The sequence below is a fragment of the Chaetura pelagica genome, unplaced genomic scaffold, assembly GCF_000747805.2.
Source record: "Chaetura pelagica isolate M959 unplaced genomic scaffold, ChaPel_1.0 scaffold90, whole genome shotgun sequence".
Lineage (NCBI taxonomy): Eukaryota > Metazoa > Chordata > Aves > Apodiformes > Apodidae > Chaetura > Chaetura pelagica.
Window position 1 is genome coordinate 18,127,700 of NW_009953496.1, and position 12,385 is coordinate 18,140,084.

At 35.0% G+C, this 12,385-nt stretch overlaps 1 protein-coding gene across 1 annotated transcript in view; it reads right to left on the reverse strand.

Moving 5' to 3' along the window:
* The window catches only part of COL21A1 (collagen, type XXI, alpha 1), a 74,482-nt gene that overhangs the window by 6,035 nt on the left and 56,062 nt on the right, over nt 1–12,385 (reverse strand). Inside the window, exons 20-25 of the mRNA XM_009999271.1 lie at nt 8,683–8,736; nt 7,350–7,403; nt 6,784–6,855; nt 3,271–3,306; nt 2,536–2,580; nt 405–437 (exon numbers count right to left, since the gene is read on the reverse strand). Coding sequence (XP_009997573.1) covers nt 405–437; nt 2,536–2,580; nt 3,271–3,306; nt 6,784–6,855; nt 7,350–7,403; nt 8,683–8,736 — 294 coding nt within the window. The remainder of the gene's footprint in view (nt 1–404; nt 438–2,535; nt 2,581–3,270; nt 3,307–6,783; nt 6,856–7,349; nt 7,404–8,682; nt 8,737–12,385) is intronic.

The following is a 12,385-nucleotide window of genomic DNA, read 5'->3' on the forward strand; positions in this document are numbered from 1 at the left end:
CTGCTGAACAAATGTGTCATTTTCATCACATATTCTGTATTCTTTTATGAACTATATTTTCATTTTTCAATGAGGGTAGAAGCCCTAGATTTTCTTTTGTTTAATTGCTTCCTATCTTCAACACCTTCTCAGTTTGGTTGATTGCTTATTGTAACACTCTTGAAGTATATATTTGGGTTAATTCATTTTAATCTTTCATTTCATGAAATATATCTTTTGCTACATATCTTTCAAACTAATTCTTCTTTCTCTTCTATGATATTTCTCAACTGATTTACCTCTGTTGCTTAGAGAGATGTGAGTACAGAAATAAGACTGTGAATGCATACGTTACAAACCACATAATTTGCAGAAACACATCCAATAATTTTGTAGTACTGTATTTGTCATTACAAAATACTTACCTCTCCTCGTTGTCCACTCAATCCTTCTACTCCCTTTAGGAATTCATATTTAAAAAAAAAAAAAAGTTAAAAACAAGCTGAGACAAACCACTTGGAATAAAAAATAAAGTTTTTGTCCTTTGTTTTCAATAACTAATCACGTCAGGTTTTAAAGATGCTGTGATGGCTATTCATACAAAAAATCCAAATTGCATATAATGATGAAAAATTAATATCATGGTGCATTAACACTTACACCTTTAATATCCCATAGCAAAAGGATAACTTGGGAATATATCATACATATTATACACATATAGACATAATATATAAATATAGACAAAACCTTATTCATTCAATATGTGTTCTAGCAAAAGGAAATGCCTGATTACTGTCTCACTACACAGAAATCAAGTTCAGAGCCTTTGAAATACAAACTTGACTTGTAAGCCAGATTTTGCAAATGGTAAGTTTGCTTTGGCAAATAGTTTTGATGTCATTTCTGCCAACTGGCTCAATGGTGTTACAGATCACTAAGTTCCATGGCAAGATGGTTGCTCAGTGCAGACCCTTCCATTTTTCTGATGTTCACTTTTACAAATGAGGCAAGCTGCACTATATCTTTGAGAAGTCCTGGAGCCTTGAGAAACCGTGGAAGGACCTAGCACTGTCTGCCAGAAGTAAGTGAATGACTGATTTTTTTGGTTGCTGATCAAACTAGATAAGCCCGGGAAACAATTTTAGACCAAGTCTGTATTATTTTTTCAGCTTTCTCAAAAAAAAAAGAAAAAAAAAAACAGCCATTCAATTACATTACTCTTTCTGAAAAAACAAACAAACAAACAAACAAAAACCAACACAAAACAACACCAAACCAAACATTTTCTTTCACACTCATTTTGGTTTATTTTATTATTAAAACAACACATGCCCATTATTTGCAAAATGAAAGACTAGAAAATTTAACCTGCAAAATGTTAGAGTTGGGCACTACATTTGGTTAAAACGAACGATCAGGCTTTTAGTTTAAGCTATTTATTTTCAAAAATATCTGCTCAGCTTTATTGCCAGACTCTGGTCAACCTACATATGCCTGAGAGTAATAAAACTAGGCAAACATACAATCCAGATCTCCTGCCCATGCTCCACGGGAATCAGCTCCTTCTGGCTAGACAGGCAGCTGTATCAGTGCCGTAATTCTCAAAAAAGTAACTGTGATTTCCTTCCAAGTCTAGTTTTAGATATATACTTTTAACAAATACTTCTCTGTTTAGACACGACATAGATTATGTAGTTAACAAGTATTTATAAATACTAACAGTTATTTTCTGTGGTGTAACAAGATAGCCAACTATGACACAATCAGAATACATTGGCCCACGGCTCAAGAGAAACAACTGGATCTCATTGATTTGCAGCTGAAACAGGAAACATCTGTAATTTACGAGCAGAGAAGATGTCAATAATGACTCCCAGTATAGTCCAGGAGGTTATGTACTACATAAAACTGTAGCATGGTACATGCAAAATCTCAGCATCTCAAGCATCACCCTTACAACCTTTACACAAAAGCCACTTCATGTTGTTATCTGCACTTTTTGTTATTTATAATTGTTTCATGGAAAATTTCCGTAAGTAAGTATTTAATAAAATAATCCAGAAAAACAAATGTCTGGTCTGTTTCTCAAAACATTAATACCCCAGAACTACAAAAATATGTAGGTTGGAAGGAACTTCCATGGGTTCAACTTCCTTTTTGGAACAGATCCAGCCACAGCAGGCTGCTCCATGCCCTCTCCAGACAGGTTTTGCCCCAGTCACTGAGAATTGCTGGTTCCAGTGTTTAACCACCCTCAAAGCAAAATGCTTTGTCAAGTTGGGATTTCCTGCATTCCAGCTTATGCCCATTTCCTCTCATCCTTCCACTGTGCAGAGCCAAGAAAATTGTGGCTCCTTCTTCTCTATATGTGTTGTACCTGTTATTTTAAAATCACTAAGATTTTATAAAAGGTAATTTATATAACTATGTAATCATGTCATACATTAATATATTTCACCTGATACAAAGAACTATCCAAGTTGGTGGAAGCAATCCTAAGAAACAAATATGAATCATGGCTCTCTTGAACTAGGCTCACCATTCTAACAGTACCTGTAAGCCTGGATTTCCTTGTCTTCCTTTTTCTCCTTTCAGTCCCTTCATAAAAGAAACAGATTTTCTTAAAAAATGTATATTTCTTAAAACATACATTTATCTGGCAGATATAATGAAGCTATCAAAAATAAGACAAAGATGTAAACCCTAAAATCTCATCCTGAGCCAGGCCTAATCAATTTGCAAAGTTAGTCTTCAAGAGTTCAGAGCAAAAATGATGCAGAATACAATTTCTACTTCAAACACAGCGGAGCCAAGTTAGGATCTGAGTAGTGACATGATACTCTCCTTTTCCTTATAGGTATTCCCATGACTTTTAGATAACCAGGAGGATAAGCCTACTCGTTATGATACAGTAGGCAGACAGAGGCCAGGTGATATTATTTTAATGAGCATTTATGTGATCCCACAGTGCCTGGGACATGCAGGGACAGAACCCATCCTGGGAGTGTGCTGGCTCATGGCCCAGGCCCCTGTGACAGTAGCACAATCCACGTTTCTGAGCCCACACCATTGCTACGACCACAGAGCTCTGCAACAAATGTCAATAGCTGTTCTGCCCCAGAAACACAGCTGGAAATGCATACTGGACAAACTGGGCAATTTGCCTTGAAGAAACACTAGGGCTCAGTGCTGCGATTCTGCAAGCAAACCTTCTGTGGAGGTTAATATCAAAAAAAGCTCCTGAATTAACACCTAAACCTTGTATGAATAGTGCTGCAGTTGACATACCTGGATGCCAGTTTCACCTTGATTTCCTTTATCCCCCTGTAAAATATTAGAAGAAAAGTCTTCATTGCAAGATTCATCTCAAAGACATGTAGTCTGTTTTAATTTAACACAGTAAAATAACAGCTTTTACTTAGACTGAATGAAAACAAATCACTTTATCCACATGTACACAGTCATTGAAAGAAGTACAGAAAGTTGTATTAAGAAGGGAATCTGTCATAGAAAGAACTATCAAAAAGAAAAGTGTATACTCATGTACCAAATTAAAATAAAAAAATACAACATATTGAGGTTGCAAATCCAGCAGAATTTTATCCACACAGTGTATGGGACTGCAGAGGATGTAGGCAGAGAGGGGGAGCAGTATTTCAAATGGGTTAAATTTCATCTGAATGCTAATCACTAAATACAGATACTTTCACCCACAGAAAATAAAAATAATTTCTGTAACATTTACTATAAACCCATTGAATGCAGAAGTTTTGCACAACGCATAAAAAAAAAAAAAATTAAATGAAAAATAACCTGCATTTAAAAGAGAAAATAAATAGGATGAAGTTTTTTTGATCTGTTTTACCAGTTTTCTTGTAAGAGCCAAATGTATGTGTTTGGGATTTTTTTGAAAGAGAGAATGTTTAGTTAAACACTAAGCAGAAGTAAAGAGGAGGTTTTGAACAGGCAAATATGTTCCTGATTGAAAACCCCAGAACGTAAGAGGGTATTTATGCCAGCTGTATTTGGTTGCATTGTACTTGAATGTAAAATATTTGGTTTGGTTTCAAGTTTTAAAATAAGCTATAGCTGAAAGGCTTCACTTTTACTGACAGATGCCCAAAATGCACTTTTCTCCCAAATAATTCAAGAGCTTGTCATATGTATTACTTGTAACTGCAGTTAACCAGGAATATATATTCTGATTTGCATCATTTCTATAAAATAGATAATCACTTTTGCAAAACCTTCTTCTGTTTAAAATTTAGAGGTTCCACAAACAATAAAACGTCCCTTATAAACATTATTACTGTCTTGGCACATGCACCTTATATGACCATATGATATTGAAATGGGGGGTACACTGTGATAATGAAATTAACTGAAATATTGTTATTACTCTGACTCAATTCAAGTTGACTCTTCCATTGGGCATCAGTACATTTTGAAACACTTAAGCCAGGAGAACTTTGTCCTTATCTCCTCTGAAAACCACTGTATTGAAACTGGTCAAAAGGCTAATTTTTCTACATCTTGTATTGGTTCAATTATCTTATTTAGCCGATATAACTTAATCTAAATTTGGACCATTCTCTAGCCTCCATTCACCCGGGACTTGCTTCCATTGTCTAAGCATCTAGGCATTTAAGATGCTTTAGGCAACCCAAGGCATCCCCATATGTGTCTACTGACATCTGAAATACCCAGCATACTAGGACATCCATACATGGCCAGCATATATGACACTGGACATACAGGAAACTTGTGCCCTTCTGGAGTAGAAGCTGAAGTCTTGCATGGGATTTTCATAAAATTTTAGATATAACAGCACCTTTCTAACTTACTGTTTCTTTACCCATCCTTCCACAATGAAGTACCTGGTTCAACTCTATTTCTGTAATGTCTTTATACCAAGGGCTTCATCCTTCAAAAGGCAGTGCTCTACATTGCTGGTAATACTACACAGATGTATTATAATTTTTCACTAGCTGCTTATTTCTGTCTGACACATTAACTAAGCTTCATTTGCTTTTCCATTATTTCCTGTTTATTCTGAAATCTGTAATTTGAATATGTAACGGAGAACTCTTTGCCCTAGTTGAGACTCCAGTATTTCCTAGGAATCATCATTAGATTTCTAACACAAGTGTCAGATACATTCCCTAAACACACTTCAGTACTGTGTTCAGCTCTGGGACCCTCAACACAAGAAGGACAGGGAGCTGTTGGAGTGAGTCCAGAGGAGGGCCATGAAGATGATCAGAGGGCTGGAGCACCTCTGTTATGAAGACAGGCTGAAAGAGCTGGGGTTGCTCAGCCTGGAGACCTTGTAGCAGCCTTCTAGTACCTAAAGAGGTCTACAAGAAAGCTGGGAAGGGACTTTTTACAAGGGAATGTAGTGATGGGATGAGAGGGAACAGTTTCAAACTGAAAGAGGGTAAATTTAGACTAGATATGAGGAAGAAATAATTTCCTGTGAGGATGGTTAGAGAAGCTGTGGATGCCTCCTCCCTGGAAGTGTTGGTTGGCTAGGTTGGATGGGGCTTTGAGCAACTTCATTCTACAGACAAAGCATGGCTGATTTTTCCTCAAGAGGTCCTGTTTACACTCTAGTGAGTTCTATGATTTATAGTAAGACAAGTAAAGTCAGTATTAAAAAAAACCAACAAATATCTAGGGTCTTTCCAGCTTCCAGTCAAACAACAAGCTCTGCCTTATTGGCTGAGGCAAAACTGAGAGGTTTCAATCACATAGGAGATTTTTTAAAGAATGCTGACATCTTACAGAATGAAGTCTCTAGGAAAGCATTTAATGTAATGTTAATCACAGCTTTAAGTTAGGCAAAAAGCTTTGTGCTTGAATTTCAAAACATACCAAAGAACAGCCTTGCCTGTAATTTTTTTCAATCTGGGACTCCTTAAAGACCTGTGATTGCCAGAAAACCCTACATAGCTATACTTTAAAAATAAGGCTGACTATCCAGATAAGTCAAACATCAATATGAAATTTTACAATGAGTTCACACAAAAGGTTCTTCAGCAATGAAGAATGTCAGAATAACCACATCTATAGCAGTGTTTGATAGATATAAGGCTGCATCAAGAGATGGTGAGATCCTTGAAGGCATGATCTTTATGAGCACTCAGCATGCAAGACAAATACACGTAAGTTCCAGTCTGAAAATAAGAAATAATTTTCAACCTGGACAATAGAAGTAGAATCCATCTAATGTAACTTTGGCCAACTAAAATTTCAACTTTCAATTTAGCTAACTGTCTAGGCTTCAGCTATAGTCAAAGAAAGGTGTATAGATGCAAATTTATTACTCCCCAAGGAGCTCAGACTCTGTGAGCTAAATACAGAGAGAAGCCAGACAGCTTGGTTACATCAGGTAACTCTTAATGGCTAAGGCTGACTGAGCTGAATCTCTCCCAGCTGCCTAGGCTTAAATTTTCCATTTCTATGGGAGGTCCAGAAAATACTTTTATAGATGTAGCACTTGTTATAAGATACAAGAATAAGCAAATACAGAATCATACAATCGTATATTATAATTCATAATGGAAATTCCATTAATAACTATGTAATAGCATTTTATGTTAATAGTTTCTCCATTTTCACCAGTCTCTCCTGCCTAAGAAAAAATATTGTTTCTCTAAAGAAGGGGCCTTCCAAAATATACCATCTATTCTCTAATAATAATGATGTTTTAGAGAAATTCTTTCCTTAAATAATGATCACTTACAACAAAGTATTTCCAATAAAAGACACAATTCAAGTAAAACTGGAATAAATAATTACCTTTATGCCCTGGATACCTGGGATGCCTGGGTAGCCTGGTTCACCTGGAGTGCCTGGTACTCCTCGTTCTCCCTGAGTTATACAAGAGCACTGTGTCACTGATAAGCTGTGTGTAAAAACACACACTGAATGTTTTCTTGGGGTCACATGATATCCTTTGGCTATGATATTTTGAAATTTTATAACGGAGGATGATTGAAATGTCAGGAGAATTTGTGAAAGGATAATGAATACACAGAAGCTACAATTCTTAAAACTCAGTTTTCCAGTATCTATATTTTAAAACTGCCTTTTAATACAGTTTATGCTGATTTTTCAAAATTAAAGAAAGAAAACTATCTGAAGTAATGGCAACTTTTGCAGGTTTGAACTTCATGGACAGCTGACCTACATTGCCTAAATTCTAGTATAAAATTAGTAAGAATAAGCCATCAAATGGATTCTGATGTTAACTAACATTTTCTTTCAAAACAAGCTGCCTTATGACTAATCATGGAAAATCAGTTAATCATGGAAAAGTAAATTAATCCTTTCCTTAACTAGAATACTTCCAGATTAATATTTACCTTGGCTCCTGATGATCCTGGTTTCCCCTGTATTCCAGGTTCACCTTTATCACCCTATAGAACAATACAAGAGTGTGGCAGATATATCAGTGTGTTTTGTCACATGTGGTAGCAAAGATAAACAGACACAATTGTGAAACTGGCTCATAAATATAGGCACAGGTAGTGACTGAAAGGCTAAAGTTCTGATACCTTACAGGAAGCCTGAAGTCTCAACTTCCTCTCAGGAAAGATGAAATACTGAAGGCAAAATGGGATCTGCCAGCCTCTTCTCACACATCTCTTCTTCACCTGCCTAGTTTCCCTTGCTCAGTCATACCATGGTTGTGTGTACTGTCTTCTCATTTCCACCATCTTATTTAAAACAACTCTGAGAAGCTTCAGACCTGTCTGAGCCAAGATATTTATTTATGTTTTGTTTTTTATTGTAGCCTATGGAATAAGGCATATATTCAGCATGAGGATTTTCATTAAAATCTAAGTATTGAGTACTCTGTGATGCTCTTCTGTAGGAATGAGCTTATTAAGAATAATTGAGAAGAATCAGCTTATATTTTCAATAAGAGATAAAGATATGAAACAAAAGCATTTTTTCAAAAATTAAAATTAAGCTAATTACTTTCAGGTATCAATCATCTTGACTATAGCAAACACTGACCACTTTAAAAAATGTTACCTTCAGTATATAGTTTTAAATAATGTTTATATGCAGTATTTAAATAATAATGTATGGGTGGAAATGGAACTAAATGTAATACAAAGTTTGGGAAATTGATTGTGTATTTCTAAATATTTCCCAGGACATACAATTCAGTGCTTACTGGCCAAAGCTCATCTTGGATTAAATTAAAAGGTAACTCCAACAGATCTTGGATTTACTATTTCAGTTTCTGAGAGCATGGGTCAAATTAATTCTTGCTGTAGCTGCAGTGAAATCAATAAAGTTACATCTGAAATAAATTTGGCTCCTCAGGTGGAAAAAGCAGCACTTAATGTTATTATTTAACTTAATTAAAATATAACTAAATGTTCCAATGTATACTGAGAATTATCTGGCTCCCAGCATTGCAGAACATCTTCCAGGACTGCAAAGCTGCTGTGAAGTCCCATGACTATTTCTGCAATTGTTCCAAACCTCATTGGATGACAAGCACCATTTACTGAGCTATATTAAGGTCTCTTGAGACTGAACTATCCTATAAGGTAATACAGGGAAAATCATACAGCTACTCACCAATATTCAAAATACCAAAAAAAATTAGCTGCAAAATCTTGGCATTTTGACATCTATAAAGCAGTAATTTATCAAACTGACAAGCCAATAAACACTTACCTTAGGTCCAGGAGATCCAGGTAGACCAAATGAACCTTCTGGTCCCATTAAACCCTATTTATTTGTGAAAAAGGCAGAAACGTTTCTGTACTAAACTAGAGGACCAATGGCTTCAGTATAGTGTGTTAGTATTAGTAGTATTAGTATTATATTTCTAAAGTAAAATAAGTAGGACAGGAAATATGTCTTTCATCATATTACTATACAGGCTGTACCTCTGATATGACAGTGGATTATTTAGACCTTCTATGACCTAAGGAAGGGCTACTGTGCAATGGAAATAAGATGCAGGAAAAAAAGCACCACACTATCATGAAATACTCCCAAGAGAAAAAATTCTGCAACCCAAAATCCCAGCTGTGTGATCTAATTTTTAACATATCTGTAACATGTCCCTTGGCATAAGTGAAAGCAATGCAAGAGGTTCTTGGTTTCCATTTATGGTTCCCAAAATGAGCAAGAGTACATGTGGCATTTCATAATTCTCTTCCTTTTTTCTGACTGTGGGTCCCTCTAAGGTTGCCATGCCTTGAATCTTTTTGCAACCTTTGTGAAGATTTATGGGGAGCAGTAACTTTGGAGCTGCACCTTTGCATCATCTGCAGAATCTTCAGGATTTAACTGCTCATTCAAGAACCCAGTAGCTTCTGCTATTTCAAATCATGACACTTCAGCACATGTATAAAGCCAGAACATTGCCAAAACATTTCCTTGGACTCCTTTCATGGAAACATGTTGATAAAGACATGTTTAGCTGCCTTTGTTGCATACATAAAATAAGAGCTAAAGGGTGTTAAAACATCAAATGGCTGGCTTTCTTAACTTCTGTTTAAAGCTATTCTCAAGTATACACTAGAAAAGAAATCTTTTTTAAAAAAAACTGATTTTCCATTAAGGAATTCCCCTTTATAGTATTCTCCACATCTGGTGTTAATATGTCTTTCTCACCACTTCATCTCACTTCTCTTTGACTCTAGAACTGCATGCTTCAATAAAAATAATATATTATTATTTGGACTTGCATATATACTCTGAAATATGGTCTACTATAAGAGTGTACTTAAGACACAGCATAAAATAAAAGCATAATAATACAGAAAGTCAAACAATTAAATAAGAACTGAAAATAAAACTTGTCACAGGTTGATTTTTGTCAATTTTTCTAATTTGTAGTATTTTCAAAAACTACTGTTATTGTTGTTAGCTAATGTTTGTTTTCATATGATAAAAACAACCACCTTCCACTTAGTACTAATGTTAGGATTTATTCAGTTCCATGATACTATCTCAAACCTCCTTCAAAAGTTACATGTCATCAAAAATCAATGTACGCCTACAGGAAACTGTTACACACATTGTAGCTCAGTTTTGTCAAAAAAATAAATAAATCATTAACTTTTTTTCATAAAACTAAAAGAATGGCTTTGTGTTTGCAAATACAAGAGAAAATTCAGAATATTTGGGACACAAAGGAATTCTTTGTCACCAGGGTTTTCATCAATTTTCTAGTATTCCACCTATTACTCTTAAATGAGGCAGCAAAGGTTAACTCAGGTTTCTTTCCTGATTTGCTGTAAGAAAGTACTGGTCACCATAACTTTCCATCAATACCACAGCAACTTGCTCTTCGGGCCACAGAAACAGGTCTATGAACACAAATAAACTGTATCGATCACAAGACTAAAACTGGAGTAAGTTTGCTGCTGGTTTTCCTCAGTCTTTATATCTTATACAAAGTGGGAATACTATGTGTGCAGAATAGCTCTTTTTTATAAACCAGATATGTGTATACATCTACATTGACCTGCAAACATATATTAGAGAAGGCACATCAGAAAATACATTTTGTATAACTAAAGTTCAGGCATACATCTGGAGGAAAGGGAGAAAGAAAACTCAGTTGTCCTGGCTGCCTTTCTTTCACTTTCATTACTATGACATATTTAAATGCATTTAATTTTCAAAATTACAGGAAGACAACTACATGAAATCAGTACACTCCAAGAAGAAAACTTTCAAATGCAATATAGGAAAACTTTGAGAACATAATCTGAAAATTATGGCATATAAAATTTTAAGAAAACAGCATGTTCGGAATATAAATCAAGAACAATTTGAGGACATAAAATGTAGCATTACTCCTTCATTTTCCAGAGCTGACACTATTTATGTGGCAGATAAATTAATAAATTACTGATGTTGGCCATGTAATAAGGATAGTTATTACAGAAGAAAAATTTGTTACTGAAGAATTTTCCCAAGGTATTAATAGACCATCCACAAGCTTTCCATCTGTTTTTTCTGGAACAAACATATTCATTGTGACTAATAAAAGGAAAATCCCACTATCTTTTCTGGTTGAAATTCCCTAATGTCATATAACATTCAAATATTCCATGCATCAATTTCCTACTTATTTTATCAGGTGACAGAAGATATATTAAATGAGTCAACAGGAAAAAGAATAAATTATTTTCAAGTGTATCAAGAACCAGATGTTATTTACCTAAATAAAATTTGAAGAAAACAGGGTAGGTGAGTTACTTGAATAAATATATATGCTTTGGAATCCAACAAGGCTTTATTACAGCTGATGATACAGCCTTCACTCTGGCATTTTGTTCAACTTTTCTCAGAAAGAAATGAAGAAAAAAAATCCAGAAATAGGCAGTAAAAATTATTAGAGGCACAGGTGAGAGATGAAGTGTGCATGTATTAACCAGCAATAGGTGCATTTCTACTTCAGGCAATGTGTCATCCAAACTTGATCTAAACAACTGCAATAACTGGTTGTCAAGAAAATTTGTTCTTTCCAGAGATCTTTATGTGGCTGAAAAAGTCTTTTAATTCCATGTGATTTTGTACAAAGTGCTTATCTGTTAGTCTCTTATTTATCAAAGCAATACTATCATAGTATTTATAAGAATCTGATACTCCTTCTCAGTTCAGATGTTAGAAACCTGATCACTCTTGTTATCAAAATCAAAATCAAGGACAGAGTTTAACTCAGTGATTATTTACCTTCGAATGCATTTTGTAAATGCTAAAGTAGCAGTAAACCCCTGTAGCATATTTATCCCATTAAAAACACTACAGAAATGCTGAAAATTCCCAACTAAATATTTTCACTGAACTGCTTTCTTGGCTTCCTGAGAAAATGAAGTTTCTTCTATTTAGGCTGGGCATGCAATAGCCTCCTGCTCTATGCACAACATATAGAGAATCTCAGGATGAGCCGACATGGCAAGAATAAAGCCAGAGATCTTCTTCCCACTGTTGTCACACATTAAAACATCTGTATATGCCAAGGAATATAAAGGACATGGACATCACCCTACTCAGACAGTAACGAAGATGGGGTAAGCTGGACTGCTCAAAAAGAATTATTTTCAGTTTCCTACATTCCAAAAATAGAAATCTCTCTCAGTAGCTTGGGAACCCAGTGATGTGTTATTCTCACAATCTTTGTCAAAACAGCACTAGAAAAAAAAGTAGCTTGAAATTAATCTTCAGAAATCGATTGCACACCATAGCAATATTTGTCAGTCTTAAATTTCAAAATAAACATATTTGAGTACTTTCAAAGTTAATTAATTCAGAGCATAAATTTAGAATAATGTGTTTGCTGGATTTTTTTATCAAATGGTCAGTCAGCTGATCACTAATTTAAAAAAAAAATTCGAGTATATAATATTTTATGAGG